The sequence below is a fragment of the Boleophthalmus pectinirostris genome, unplaced genomic scaffold (assembly GCF_026225935.1).
Source record: "Boleophthalmus pectinirostris isolate CB_2022bp ecotype Guang Dong unplaced genomic scaffold, ASM2622593v1 HiC_scaffold_14, whole genome shotgun sequence".
Taxonomy (NCBI): Eukaryota; Metazoa; Chordata; class Actinopteri; order Gobiiformes; family Gobiidae; genus Boleophthalmus; species Boleophthalmus pectinirostris.
In genome coordinates, this window is record NW_026571047.1 from 11,153,030 (window position 1) to 11,169,037 (window position 16,008).

At 37.3% G+C, this 16,008-nt stretch overlaps 2 protein-coding genes and 2 non-coding genes across 4 annotated transcripts in view; 1 reads left to right on the forward strand and 3 right to left on the reverse strand.

Moving 5' to 3' along the window:
• The first annotated feature begins 5,494 nt into the window (after nt 1-5,494).
• tex2l (testis expressed 2, like) overlaps nt 5,495-16,008 on the forward strand; it is a 35,520-nt gene continuing 25,006 nt past the window's right edge. Inside the window, exon 1 of the mRNA XM_020924378.2 lies at nt 5,495-5,556. The gene's annotated coding sequence lies outside the window, so the exon portion shown is untranslated. The remainder of the gene's footprint in view (nt 5,557-16,008) is intronic.
• On the reverse strand, nt 12,147-15,274 carry msrb1b (methionine sulfoxide reductase B1b). The gene is made up of 4 exons (XM_020924234.2): nt 15,103-15,274; nt 14,241-14,383; nt 14,052-14,169; nt 12,147-13,592 (listed from the first exon to the last, which is right to left on the reverse strand). The coding sequence occupies exons 1-4, from the start codon at nt 15,155-15,157 to the stop codon at nt 13,579-13,581; spliced, it is 330 nt and encodes a 109-aa protein (XP_020779893.1). The 5' UTR covers nt 15,158-15,274; the 3' UTR covers nt 12,147-13,578.
• On the reverse strand, nt 12,331-12,424 carry trnai-uau (transfer RNA isoleucine (anticodon UAU)). Its single transcript has 2 exons — nt 12,387-12,424; nt 12,331-12,366 (listed from the first exon to the last, which is right to left on the reverse strand). It is a non-coding gene; the product is annotated as a tRNA-Ile (tRNA).
• On the reverse strand, nt 14,654-14,747 carry trnai-uau (transfer RNA isoleucine (anticodon UAU)). The gene is made up of 2 exons: nt 14,710-14,747; nt 14,654-14,689 (listed from the first exon to the last, which is right to left on the reverse strand). It is a non-coding gene; the product is annotated as a tRNA-Ile (tRNA).

The following is a 16,008-nucleotide window of genomic DNA, read 5'->3' on the forward strand; positions in this document are numbered from 1 at the left end:
TGAGCTTTAAGCCATGTAATAATGCTGTTACCTCTCCAAAAACCTACCCAGAGTTGTGTTTTGTTTCATTCACATGTTTGAGTAACCCACCTGTCTACATCTGCAAAGCTCAAAACGCTCTGTTCCACCTTGTGATGTCATATAGCAGTAGTTTTAAATCTAACTTTATACTTCTAGCATTCATACTTCTAACATTGTGCAGTAGAGAGTTCCAGGACTGTTTTAGTGAAGGTGTATGGAGTTTAAAAACACTAGAGCACTTCCTGTATAACCACATGACATCACAAGGTGGAAGGAGTGTTTTCAGTTTGAGAGAAAAACTCAGCCTAAATATGTAGGATGTGTGTGAACAACTCTCATTATAACAACAGCGTAATATGAGCCCTTTAATTTTATCTGACAACAGTCACATTTTGAGTTGAATAATAGAACCACTTTCTGAAGCTATACTGACTGAGGTGTTGAACTTTGTGCCAGTTTTGTTTCATGTGGATAGGACAGGTAATTACAAAGATATTACTAACCGTACACCAGGTCAACAAATCTGCAATATTTCTTTTTTCTTGAATAATGTGATGTCATGTAAATTCAACTTATTGTTAAACTGAATGCGTATTTCAAGAAGTTTTTCTAATCATTTCACACACTCTCCCTGTAATATCCAGTAGTTACAAAGGGATTTTATTCCTTACACCAACAAAAAGGGTGATACCATAATACCAATGTGTTTTTCCTAGACCATATACTTTTCTTATCTCTGTAAGATAAGAGTTCACAATGTAATCATAAAAATAGTCATTGAAACCAGGTATTTGTTGACATAAACATAGTCATGAAACAGTGGCAGTGGCTTGGAGGTGACTTTAGGTAAGTCATCAGTGGTGGAACGTAACAAAGTAAAAGCAGTAAAGTACTGTACTGTAAAAAATAAGGTAGCTGTACTTTACTTTAGTACATTTTTAGGTGGATTTTTACTTTTACTTCACAGCCTTTGAGAAAAAGTATCTATACTTTCTACTACACTACATTTTTGAACTGGACTGAAAAGTAAAAGTATTTTTTATTACTGTTTGAGGACTGCTGACTGAGTGATTTATTTTCAACACATTTGTTGCTTGAGCAAACACAAACAGCTAGGAGAAAAATATGAATTCAGCTGTTTTTGTTGAAAAAAATAACTTTTCTAAATCACTACATTTGAAGCTTTACACACAAAAGATGTGTGAAATACTTTTACTTTTTACTCTTTTAAATGCATTTTTAAATTACTTTAGTACTATAAAGGTGCATTGTGTAACTTTTCTGCTAAAGGGTGTGTTAAATGCTTTTCTCCATGGAGACTAACAAAAGGGGTGACACCATGATGCCTACGTGTTATTACTTTAAGACCATATACTTTTCTTATCTCCTTAAGATAAAAGTTCCCAATGTAATCATAAAAATAGCCATTGAAACCATGAAAAATTTTATTGCTTTGTCTGGAATGTTTCACGGTATTGTATTAAAGCTTTCTAAATTCATGGAGACCAAACCAGACCAAGTTACAGGTCGATAATTTGAGAGGAACCCCACTCACAGTCAGAATGCCTGTTTTTTTAAAAAGAATTTTTAAGCTATAAAACTACTTGTAATTAAAGGATATATATATGTGTGTGTGTGTGTGTATATATATATATATATATATATATATATATATATATATAAAGGTATAACTACTTAGATTTTTGCTCTGCTGGCTGTACTTTTACTCAAGTAACAAATTTGAGTACTTCTTCGACCACTGGTTATCACAGTAAAAACTGCTAGAGTGATAATACGTTATAGGTCAGTCCTGTTCATTTAGGACAGCATGCCCAGCTTTGTACTGCCTTGACCCTTTGTATTATTCTTCTCTCATTTGATCCAAGAATGTGGGGTTCACGCTACAGTTGCATTGCGATTTAGTGCTTGACCAGAGAGAAGTCCCAAAACCATACAATTCCATGATCTACAGCCGTGAGCTCATTCATGCAGTAACCTATAATCACCCAGGTCAATGAGAAGAGATGTGAACTGTGCCATTTCAACAGAGCAGTTTATCTCAATGAAAATATGATATGCAGGGGCATATCATAAGACATAAGACAATATGTCCAATGTACAATAACAAAGAGAAAACTATTGCGATTAAGACAGTGCGTTCAAAGTTAAAGGGGCTGTACACAATATTTTTCATGTAAAAAAGTAAAAATTGCTTTGCCCTATAAATACATTGTAAGAGCAGTTCCTAAAAAGCTTGTAAATGTGACAGTTGTGTGCTGTAATTTTAAAGTTGTTATTGTCCACGAAACAGGAACCAGCTAGTTATTGTTAGCTGTGGGGTGATGGCAAACCTCAGCTCTGCACTTATATAACCTCATTATAATGTCAGCGCATAATTAGAATGCTTGGAATGTGTTAGGGAAATGAGAAATAAGTTTGAACTTCTGCAAACTGTTTAAAATGAACTAGTTCTATTTTTCATATTTTTATAACAGCAAAAATCTCCCACAATACCTTTAAACTGTTTTCTGATGTATATTATAATCTTGTTTCTTCATTACAAACATACCTGGAGTTGTGTTTTGTTTCATTCACACAAAAACTGCATATTTAGGCTGAGTTCTTCTCTCAAATAGAAAACACGCTTGTGATGTCATGTCGTAATACAGCAAGTGCTCCACAGTGTTTTTAAACTCCATACACCTTCACTAGAATCAGTTGAATGATTTCGTCCCTGGAATTGTCAATCTCTTCTAAACAAAAGTTAAAACATAGCTGTTAACTTGAAAACTACCACTGCATGACATCACAAGGTTGAACAGAGCATTTTTAACTTTGGAGACAGGATTACTCAAACATGTGTGAATAAAACAAGACACAACTCCAGGTATGTTCTTGATGAGGTAACAAATTAAAACATGCTTTAAAGCTCACAACTCAGTTTTGTGTAATATAGAACATTTAAACTTTTGAATAACCATTGAACAATTAAAACAAGCATTATACATTCAATACATTCCATTTCAGGGTATGAATGTGTAAGATATTACATTTTTTCTAATTTTATACTAAACAAAAGTGGTTAGAAAAGGTGCCCATTATAAATTCCCATAGAACACGGCAAAACATGCACTTAAAATCAAAGGCCTGTTACTTTTCAAAACTTACATAATTGAACTAAGACTGTAATTAGTATTTGTCTATTTTTCATATAAACATCTGGTTTATACTTGGCCCATTTCGGGATAATGTATCTCTTTTATTTAAACAGTAGAATCAGTGAAGTGTGCGCAACGAGATGGAGAGATGAAGAGGAGGAGAAGCCATTTGGAGGCTTAAACCACACGATTATACCTCAGTGACAGTGGAAGACTAAACAAACAAGGCCATAACCACTCTCTCTCTCCCTCACGCTGGTTTCTAAGGATTACGCTGGTATTCGTTTACATGGGTGCCTCCCTTGTGTAGTTTATGGGTGCAGGTCTGACCATAATACAGTTAGGCAGGGCTGGGGTCTGTGTTTACAAACAGCAGCTCCGCTGTCAGAAGGAATACTGCATGAAGAGGGAAAATATAGAATATATATATATATATATATATATATATATATATATATATAGAGAGAGAGAGAGAGAGAGAGAGAGAGAGAGAGAGAGAGAGAGATAGAGATAGATATAGATATAGATAGATAGATATAGATAGATATAGATATAGATATAGATATAGATATAGATATAGATATATGTTTTAACATAAGATTTGAGTATGCCTGATATAGGTGATTTTGACCACTTGTGTTAATATTTCTGGCATGGAGTGTGTCACCATGGAGATGTTATAGCTTTACCTGGAATGTTCCACAGTATGATATTAAACATGTCTATCTTGCATTTATTTAAATACATTTTTATGCTAAAGAAATACCTTGAATTCTAGCAATTTCCCTTGTGGATCCATAAAATTTGTTTAAAGGTCCTATATTATATATACTAAATTTCTGTAATTTTGTTTCCTCATCAAAAACATTAGCCAGGCTGGTGCCACCTAGTGCCTCTGCTCAATTTCTTTTCTCTCCAGCGACTAGGTCACTAATCAGAATACACTAGATGGTTCGCAAAACCCCGGTAATGCCAGTCAACGAAGAGCTATATATTCTGTGTTGGCAATGATTCCTGAGATCGAGGTGTTAAAGCCAGATAAAGAGAATGTTTGGTGAATTTTATCAAGGGGAAAGATGTTATTGCCCTTCTTCCTACAGGATTTTTGAAAAGCTTAATATACCAGTTAGCCCCATTAGCGGCGCATTACATACGTCATGAACAAATAGCAGCGATTGGTTAAACTTAAAAAAGTACTTGCCTACTGTCAAGCAAAGGAATTCTAATGCTGCGAGGTCAGACAATGAATCAGGCTACAAAAACATACTTGGAATTGTGTTTTCGTTCATTCACATGTTTACAACATACAACCCTGCATATTTAGGAGTTCTTCTCTCAACCTGAAAACAAAGCATTACATGACACGGCATTATGTTGTAATACAGTGACTTCTTGGGTTTAGTCAATAACTGAAAATACCAGGTTCAACATTTCAGAATTTATCTTTTGGGCATTTCATGGCAAAGTAAAATGTGATCAATAGGGGAAACTGACTCTTGCCCCCATCTGGGATTAGGACTGCATCCCATTGTGGAATCTGAAAACTACCAATTGATACTTTCATCAACATTTTTCCAGGTGTGATGCTAACTGTAGGCACTGCTCTGTCTGAACTGTGAACGCAAGTATTGATCTCAGGCTCCTGAAAATGTGCTGTTTAAATCCATTTTGTATTTTTTCTTGAGTTTTCAGAACCTTTAAAAACTTTTTTGGTTGTCTTTGCTAATGTGTGCATTGTGTCACCATAGTAACTGATGAACATTCACTATACACATACATGTAGAACACCCTCGGCATGATGTGACTGCAAAGTAAATTGGATAGCTGTAATAGAATGTTATGATGTCATCTGAAAACCAGCCAAAAATTACTAAAGTACCGAAAACACTGCCCAGAAATGGCTTTTAAATTCCCTGCAGATTCTTTTCCTCTAGCAGTCCTCTAAAAGGCTAAAAGTGCTTTGCTGAATGACGCTGACATATCGCTCTGGTGGTGACATTTCATCCACAGCTCATTGAGGGACACTTACAGACACCATCCATCCATCAGACTGGTCCCTGGTCGTCCCTAACAACAGCCCAGTGGAGACCAGAGGTGTCGATATCTGGGACTGCGTGTTGACTTATTGGCGATTAGCTCAATGGACGTGAGAAGACAGAGTGATGGGATGAGGACGAGGTGTGGAGTGGACAAGGGAGTGGACAAGAGGGACATATACTGGGACACGGGACAGGAGACGTCATAACAAGATGGATGAGGGCGGGGAGCGATGTCTTTTAACGCAAGCGATAATGATGAAAGTTTAACCAATTGAAGTGAAAGTACATTATAGTGATGTTGTAGGCCACGGAATATCCATCTCAATACCCAATGCACAGTAAGCATTTATAAGTTCTTTGGTGGGGGTTCGCGGCCTGGTTGTCTCCATGGAGATGTTGTTGTTTTGTCTGGAATGCCCCACAGTATGACTTTAAACGCCAGTATATCTTTTACTTCATTATGAGTTAATTCAATATGGGTTTTTTATTGCTCAGAAATACCTTGAAAAATATATATTCTTACTGTGAGTGAGTTCAGCTCTCGGCAGATCTGAGCTGTCACGCGGCCTACTGCCGTCATCTGCTTGTTTCCATAGAGATAACTGTGTTTAATCATACTGGGGGACATTCCATGGAAAGTTTTTGCTTTTGTTACCCAGTATAGCTTTAATTGTCGAAGCCTGAAAGATTAGAAATATAATACACGCTGATATAAAACAGGTTTAAAATGTTGGATTTATGAAGAAAAAATCCTCAACAAATAATAATACAATTTTGAATAAGTCATATCAGCTTTAAGAGGATTTTCCAAGAAGATTACAAATTGGGACAAAACACTAACTTAAGCCTCCAAAGTTCATCATGCTCAAATGTTTAGCTTTAGGGGATGAAAATTTACCCCTTAACCAAGAGATCTCTGGTTCTAAAAGTATTATCATTGCAACATAGTAAGAGCATAATCTACACCGGAATAATACGTAGAGGTGAGTGGGTAAACTAAATTGTCTATTCTGAATCAATGTGAGAATGAATGCATGTCCCTCAAGTATTTGCAATGTTATTAACTTGAAATTAAGCTGTAGCCATAACATGATCAGATTTCCTCTTCAATCATTTATCAGATCGAGCATACACCCTTTTTCCCAATTAACTCACGTCAAAAAGAAAACCAAGATTCCCATTGGCACTTCTCCCCCTGACCCCATCCCCAACGTGTCATCATCCTGCGTCACCGCTCCACAGACGGTACCCAGAGCACTTATCGCCGCGGCAACTGTGATCTCATAGGCACGCCCTCCTTTTTAACAAACCAACACAGAATAATATGATTACATTACATCACTCATTCCTATGGTGCTAAACAACAAGCCCAGACAAGACAAGTGCATTCTGGGATTTGAAGTGACAGACGCCATTGTACCCCCTTCAAAACGATAATATTAAGGGATGCAGTTCAGAGAGTACGAGAAGATGTTTTTGGCAGTTGTAATCCAACATGGCTGCCACACACCTGTTTGCAAGGCTCCGGGGTACGGTTGAGTGATTTGAAGTAATCATCTTATCTGATCTGGAAGCCAAAATCATAAGTGTGTAAAGTTGAACTCGAAATGTTGTCTTTGCCAATAGCCTACCACATAGTGAGAGTTTCACAATCATTCGCTTAGTTCAAATTAACAATGTTTATCTTATGTGAATACACTTGTAAGTTGTTTAGGCTTTAGATAGCTTGTTTTCGCAGTGTCCAACTGAAGTAATAATGATAAATGGAAAAACAGATTGGAGATGTTGTGACCGTTAGTTGCGAAAGTAAGTGATAGGTTGTGGTGTATTTGAATGGATAAACATTGGCAAGTATAAAGAATAAGATTTATGTGCAACTGACAAAGGCTATGTGGGTTGTCAGTAAGGTGTCAAAGAATATTTGCAGGTAACTTTAAGGTCCTATACTGTGCAAAATTCACTCTTGTGACTTTTAAGTTATGTTAGAATGCTGTTACCTGCTCAGAAACAAACCTGGAGTAGTATTTTGTTTCATTCACACGTTTCAGTAATCCTTTATTATTATGCCTAATTTATCCCTACACTTTTGGTTGGAATTTTCGAGATTAATGACATAGATAGATGTTTTCACTGCACTACTACCTTTTTTCTTTTAAAGATTTTATCCAACTAAACCAAGTAATAAAACATGAAAACCTACCATATGTACTTAAAGGTTGCTTCTTGGCCTACATCCAAAACATGTGATTTTTTCACTATTAATTAATTAATTTTTAACTAATTAATTTATTTATTTTTGGCTGCATGCATGACTTAAAAATCTTTTTTTAATGGAGAAGTGAAACATATTTTAATTTTAGATGCAGATAGCTCACTGCAGTCATATTTTGTTGCTAAGTGCTGCTTTTACAAAGCACTGTACTCTCCAGTTCTAATGAAGTACCAATTCAGGAATAATAAATGACAAGTCCAAGTAAATTTTTGAAGTTATACACTAGGAAAACCAGAATTTAAATATTTAGCTTTTTATTTAGCTTTTTACATACAGTTAAACAAGATATAAGGAACGAGAATATATCAATAACTCACAGATATTTGCTAAATAAATGTTTATCTGACATTTGAGAGAAAACACCACAGTGCTAGAACCTACTGACTCTCCTCCTTCTCCGGTTGGTGAAGTTGGTTTGACATCTACACATCCATCTCCAGGGTTCCTTCAGTCTCTTCAGATTCAAGATACTGAAGCTCTTTGAATGCTGTTGGTTGGATGTCATCTTGCATCATTTCAGTTGTTAGGTTTTGGTCCAATCAGGTGAATTCTAATAATTTATTCTTACATATTCTTAATTCCAGTCTAAGGTTTAGTTTGTAAACTAGTAGTTTTTAAATTAACTGCCACTATTAAATCATGTTTAGTAGCAGTAGTTTGGTAAGTTAAAGTCCAAGTCTTAGTCTGAAAGTTAAAGTCTGAAAATAATCATCTGTTACAATAGGTTAGGTTATGATGTTTTTGGTGCTAGAACCGCTGCCAAAAAAACAACATTGTTGAAAACATTGATGTTCTATGTTTTCAATGGCAAAAAGGTCTCCTTTTTTTTCTTAGGCTTTGGGTGGGTTCAAATATTTATCCAAAACAGCATCAATATCCCCATCATTCTTGGTGAAACTGCAAGGTAGCCTGAAAAATCATTTGAAAATATTTGTCTCAGAAATTTGCTTCTCCTCCAGCTCCTCAACGTTCCTCAAATGTGCAGGAAGTTTAAAGTTATCCTGCTTCTTACATCTGCCCATCACTGGTTCCTTGGCTTTGTGAACATTTGTCTTTGGTGCTTTGGTGTCCTTATCGTGCAGTGCTGATGGTTGAGCCGCCAACTGGAGGTTCCTCAGGCTTGTTAGTTTGAGGGTTTCCATTGAGCTTGGGCAGGAATAGTGCTGGAAGACTTCTCTTTAGTCTTTTTTTTTTTTTTTTTTTTTTTTTTTTGTCTTTACTGATTGAACCTGGACTCTAGCTGAAGGTCCCCTTTTATGGTCTTGCCAGTTTCAGTGCGTGTCACCTCCACTGCAGCCTATTTTTCAGTTACTTTAGTTTCAGCAGTAGGTTTTATGACAGGTCTTCTTTTTCCTGTTTTGCCTTTTCGAGTGTCTTTGTTTTTTCCCACCAGCTTTAGTAGGGTTAGTCAGGTCATTCTGGGCAGGACTAACACAGTTGGAATCATCTTTGACAACATCTGTGGACTCTGGTGATTTAGGTTCCTCTTTGATTACAACAGTAGGCTCCTTGGTCTCTTGAGTAAGTTTGTTCTCAATTAGATCATGGTCATTTGGAGGATCTGTTATTTTAGTGACCATCTCAACTTCAGTCACATTTTTAGATGCCTTCTTATAAGCCTTTTGTTTTTATCTTTTAACTTTTGTTTGATTTGAATTGTCTTTATTTATTTTATGTAGCAGAGATATACCAGCTGATGGACAGACATCTTCAATATTACTAATGAGAATTTCTGGGTTCTCTTTTAACTTTGGAGGTTGCTCCATGTCCTAATATTGAGTATTGCTTATCTCTTCTGGTTTCAGAGGAACTAAAGTAGGCTCTACTAGTTCAGGGCATTTCTGTTCATTCATTTCTACACTATCTGCCTCACCTGATATGATAATGTTATGGAGATCAACATCTTGGACTCTGGTGATTGAGGTTCCACTTTGATGACAACCGTAGGCTCCTCATTCTTTTGAGTATGTTTGTTATCTATCAGAGCTCCATGGTCATTTGGACGATGTATGATATTAGTGATCATCTCAACTTTTTCAGTATCTCAATTTTTTTTCTAAAGATTTTCCAGATGCTTTCTTTTTTTCCTTCTTATTTTTCTCAGGGCTGATGGGTGGGTTCAAACATCTAGCCATAAAATCATCCATATCACAATCACTGTCCATCAACTCAGAAGGAAGCCTTGAAAATCCCTTGAAAATATGTGTCTCTGAAATGTGCTTTTCCTCGGGTTCGTCAACATTCCTCAAATGTTGGGGAAGTTTAAAGTTATTCTGTCTTTTGCATCTGCCCATCACTGGTTCTTTGGCTTTGGGCATAGCTTTTGTTTTCTTTGCTGGGTTGATGTTCTCTGCAGGATTAGAGTGAGGGAATTATGGTTGGTCAGGAGAGAAAGAAGACTTACCTCTGACTTTTTTTGTGACTGTGGTGGTTGAGCCGCCATCTCTGCTCTAACTGAAGGCATCTCAGTCTTGTTAGATTCTTCCAGTTTCACTGTCTGTAGAGCAGCACTGATTTCAGCAGCTACAGTTAACTTCTAACAGTTACTGTTCTTCTGATATATAATAGTGTGTTTGAAACTTCTAATGTCTATGTCTAAAACGCTAACTCACGATAGGTATCACTTAGAGCTCTGTATTTGTGTGATGTATGTACTCAACAAACTGAAAATAGACATTTACCATTCCATTCGATCCCCCCCTCTCTCCCTCCCTCTGTCGCTCCATCTCTCCTCTCATTCACCTGCATCTCTGCTCTAAAAGACGGGGGTCCTTGGAGGTAACCGCGACTCCGGCGTGTTTAGAACTGAACTGTTAGCAGATACAGCCGTCCCCAGGATAACCTCTGCGCGCTCTTTCATCGCCGTACACTTTATACCCCCACAGCCCCCTCTACAAGACCGGGTTAATGCACTGCAGGCGGCACGGTGACCCCTCCCTTTTGGACAAAATTCACCTTGAAAACTGAAAGTGTACAGGAGATAGTGATGTACAGATAAATGAATGCATGTGCCTCATAAATGCCGTACGAAGGATTTCTGTGAACTGCGTGCACTGTTTGAACTAGTTGACGTGTTTGTGATCCAGGCTATTTCTGATTTTGCCAAGACACTCCTTTGCAGATTCACATTTTTACAGTGTGGATGGGCTGGTAACTGCCAGACAAAGGAAATTAATTAAGAAAAGTTAAGTGAAAGGGTAGTACTTTGTAGTTTAGTTGCCTAATTATTTGATCAAACAATAGATCCATATTAAGGCCACCATTGGGCCATGGCAGCACTATGAAATATTATCAAACAAGATTTCTTTATAGTTTGATTTTCACCTTTTTGTCTTATTTAAAATTATTCTTTGTTTAGACGTAGTGCGAAATATACTGCTCCTGAATCAGACCTGTTCAAGGCCAAAATATTACTCTTGATAATACCACTTGAAGCTACCATCCATAATAATATTGGCCAACCCACCCCGTTGTATTCTCACATATCATGACTAGATGCTGTCTGTGTTACTGTAGTCTGATAGTGTGCCAGCTTTGGGCTGACAGAAGAAGACCTGAGAGCACAGGTGAACCTGAACAAAAGCCAAGGGAGGGGAAGCTGAACAGGTTTCACATCTGCCACCAACAGGTGGAAGCAGCCAAAAACAGAATCAAATAAATATGTATGGCAACATAAACATGTTCACTTTTATAATGAAAATTAAATAATAGGCCTAAATGAAACAAAATTGCTAATTTGAATTTAAGAATATATTGGTCTTTTATGCATCTTAACATTTAAACATTTATTTCTGTAGATAAATATTGCATTATAATGCATAAAACATTTAGGCCTAACGAAACCATTTATCAGTCTGACACATTATTCCACTGTAACAACATTTAAGTAATATTATAATCATCAAAAGAAATGAAAATAGCAACTAAAAAATAGTTGTGTGTAGACCACCTATTATAAAGTAAGGGGACAAACCCTTATGTTTATACTCATTCACTTTCTCAGTAGAAAGGATCTACCAGTGTTCTCCTGCCAAGACACCACCAGAGGAAATGTACTGAGCCATGCAAGCCACAACATTCAGAGCCACACTGGAGTTCATTTCAGCAAAAGAATGAGACACAAGAAACCACTATTCAAACTACGGGATCTACTTTTTGTTTGGATTGATTTGTCACTGTAGATTGTATTTATCTGTGAAGACGATGGACGGAAATAACCTGGGTCTAATTTAGCTATAGATTTTTGATGTAGGCTACACATTGCTTATTTTTAGCTTTATACATTGAATATTTGAGGGGCTGATAGTAGACATGTTAAGTAAAAGGTTGATTGGGGCAAGTTAATCAGATGTGCAGTATTTTTGTTTTTACACATAAATGACATGTATCTAAAATAAATATAGGACCTAGTGTGTAATACATAAAGATAGTGGCTTCATTCATCCTTTAGATCATCCACCCCAGTTTATTTTATTTACAAAATACAAAATATAGCCTATTTTGTGTCGTTTATTTTATCACAGACTTCAGAACATAGGCCTAAACGTACGTACTAAGTCTTCTATTGTAGAATACTCGGACATATGGTGTAGGGCTCCCTCTCCTGGATAAAGTAAATTATACAGTATTACGTACAAGAAAGAGCACGACACTGACTTACTGAAATAGAGTTTATTTGTAGCATAGACAGATTTTAGAGACTTTAACAGCATTTGGAAATATATAATTTAATGGGACAACAAATAAATAGGCCTCTATGTAAAGTGTGTTTTTGTATACATGTAGTCACAAAATAAAATCATTGCATAGACGGTAAACTTAAAAATACATACTCATGCTGTGCTCCAGGTGAGGCTCGAACTCACAACCTCGGCATCACTCCGCAGGTTACTGTCTTATAAGTACCGCGCGCTAACCGATTGCGCCACTGGAGCACATGTGCGTAATTAAAACGGAATTTATGAAGGGCTGGTCTATAAAATGAAAATCGGAAAAGAAACACTGAAAAGAAAATGATGAAAGATGATGAAGATTATTTGTTCAAATCATACGCCTCATACAACGTGCTGTGCCAATAAAATGATCCCCATCACTATTTAGCAAAATTATAATTTGCTTATTAAAATTCCTCTATTAGTAGAATTTGAATGGTCTTTTATGTCAGGGTAACATGAGTGGAACAGGAACAGTGGGTGTCATTAATGTGATTAACTAATCTAAAGAAAACAGATTTTTATTTTGTACAATTTAAAATTAATACATTATTAACTCTCAGTGGTATTGCTCCAGGTGAGGCTGGAACTCACAACCTCAGTATCTCTCTGCAGGTTACTGTCACACAAGTAGTGCTGACCGATTGCACCACTGGAGCTACACACCAGCATAGTGTATTTTGCATTAACGTGTACAGAACATGGAGAGGTTGTTTCAAGTATATTAGCCTGTTGACATAACCAAGAAGCAGCCACAAATCTATTTGCATATAAACTATACACAATGGAAGCTGTTTTAAGAGTGTAAATGTGTTGCTCCAGGTGAAGCTCGAACTCAGCCTCTGCATCACTTTGCAGGGTACTGTCTTATAAGCACCGCACTCTGAGCAATTGCACCACTGGAGCATGTTCCGCTGCCTATATGTCAATTGCATTTTGATTCACAGTTTCTGTATGTAATTGGCAAGTTATTCAAAGTCCATTTGTACCGCTGACTTTCACTTTACAGAGGGTTAAGAAGTGAAACTAAGAATAGTGGCTAGCTTCACTCAAGGTAAGGCTCGAACTCACAACCTCAGCATCACTCTGCAGGTTAACAATCTTATAGCACTACTTCCACATCCAATTTGAATTTCGCTACTTCCTCAAATTAAAAATATAACCATGAAAAAAAAATCGTCAATGAAAAAAAATGGAACGTAAAATGCCCAAAATATAATGAAATGTGGTCCTTTTCTGGGGTCACAGAGGGTCAGACTCTTCAGCTGACAGGATGTCCTTCAGGCCTTTATCCTGCCCTCATCACTCCCTGACCTCCTGTGCTCCAGTCCTGGACGAGCAGCAGAATTCAAAGTGTGCAACCGTCTGCTCACTCTTTACCGCTTGTTCCCTAAGAAAACACATCACAATTCAAATGTATAGTTATGTTTGTTGCTTTTCTGAGAATTGGGGACAACTCAGCAGTCATAACTTTACATTCACAATATAGGCTAAGCTCATGTTGCTGCAGTGGTATGTTAAAAATTAGGAAATTACCCATACTCCTTTGCTCTGTGAAGAAATTAGAAGGATGTTGCAAAACACTTCCTTCTCAATTTTCTACACTGGAAACCTGTAAAGGTTTTGACCATAGCTATAGCTATAGCTATCTATTTACATATGTCATTATATTTAAGGTGAAATTTGTAACTTTTCTTGTGGTGGGTTCAGTACTTGGTAGTCTTCATACAGAAGTTATTTACATAGGCAAAAATGTTCCACAGCATGGCACTATGGCGAACTCTCCACCAGAAAACATAGTGCCACTTTAACAGCACTTTCATTAAATAATGAATGATGCATATGTTACCTTTGTTGGGGACAAACTTGAGTGAGTGACTGAATATTCAAAATCTAGACACTCCTTCTTTAGGGCCATCGTTTACAAACTCATGCCCAAGTCCGTTACCACATTTGCCACACAAAACCTAAAACGATCAAAGCAAAATTTAGAATATGATTGTTGTTCATATTGTATATTGTTGTAAGTGTTGTGTACCTTGAAAGCAGTCAGGCTCTCCATGTGTTTGGTGACACTGTCCTCTCTGATGGTCTCGGTGAAGGCAGGCCATGGAGATGAGTGAGCGAACTTGGAGCGACTGGAGAACAGAGGGTGGCTGCATTGGGAGCAGACATAGATACCTAGAGAGAATCAATTTTGTATATATTATAATAGGCAACAGCAATGCTGCTCCAAGTGAGGCTTGAACTCACAACCTCAGCATCACTGTGCAGGTCACTGTTGTGTAAGTACAGTCGTCTGACTGAAAGCCACACTGGAGCTCGCATGAGTAAATTTACTGAGAGGTACTTCTACAGCAATCTTAACTACATTCAATAATTCCAGTATTGACATTTAATCCATATTTCTTGTAAGGTCTTTCATTCCTATCTTGAACTATTTAAAGCTATTACTCCAGGTGAGACTCGAACTCACAACCTCGGCATCTCTCTGCAGGTTACTGTCTTATAAGTACCGCGCGCTGACCGATTACGCCACTGGAGCACATCAGGGAGCACACATGACGCCTGTACACCGATTACCGAACAAAACATCTCGACCTGAAGCATAAAGTTAACCGTGTGAATATAAAATGTTGCCAGGGTTTACTATATCAAGTAACTTTGCTTAAGTTTGACATAAAAACAAACATCCAGATATCTTTCATATATTTGAATAATTTCACTGTAGTGCTGTAGTGAAAGCGTTTTAAGGTTTGTGTTACTGTATGACCTGTATGATCTTCTCTTGGCGTACCTTTTTGTTAACATAACATTGGCGGATGACATAACATCTTGACTGGTGTCTTCTTGGCTAATCCACACAGAAAACAGCGTTACATCACCTTTATGAAACTCACCTGGTTTGAAGTGGTCCTTGTAGATCTCACCGCCGAAAAACTGGCAGAAAGACATGCTGGTTGTCTATAATAACCTTTTATGTCAAAAGCCTAATGTAGCTATGGATTCATAAAGGAGAGTCAGGTGTCCACACTGGTCCGTTTCTTCCTTTCCGTACGTGCGTACTCTGATCCTACAGTAGATTTACGCACGCTCCGCCTCCTGCAGTAAGGGTCCCCTGCCGCTAGAGCGCGCTGTCGGATAATCTGGAACACCTTTTGGAACTCAAAGGTGATGTGGTTTGGATCCAGCGCTGTCCAGCACGTGGTAAGAAAGCTTGGACATTCTACTAATGATGCGTTTATTTTAAGATATCAGACGTACTTGTATGGAGAATAACTGCATTTTGTAAGATAATATATTCCTTTATTGTCTGCAATGGGAGAAATATGTCCTATTCTACACTGTAATGACCCCAACAAATATTTAGAGTGAAGTTCGTCTGCTTTAGTTGTTTGCCATTTCTTTAGAACATTTGGAAGAGTCATACATTTTTTACTAGGCTGCATTTCATAGGCTACCTGCACTGATTTTCTGTGTGACTATATTGAGTGCAAAGTTCAAATTTTTATTAAAGTATTGCTCCAGGTGAGTCTCGAACTCACAACCAGCATCACTCTGTTACTGTCTTATACAGTATATGTGTACAATTCCTCTGTCGTCCAGGTAAAATTCATGGCTTTTGCGAGACGTATTCGACCAAAATAAACTTTTGTCTAGCTGACAAATTGAATTTCTTCTTTTGCCATGTCTTATAAGTACCGCGTGCTGAAAGATTGCGTCACTGGAGCACGTAAGATACCAAGACAGTGTCACTGATTTTAGTTCTATGTTCCACAATAGTACTATAAACGTATCTTTAATTT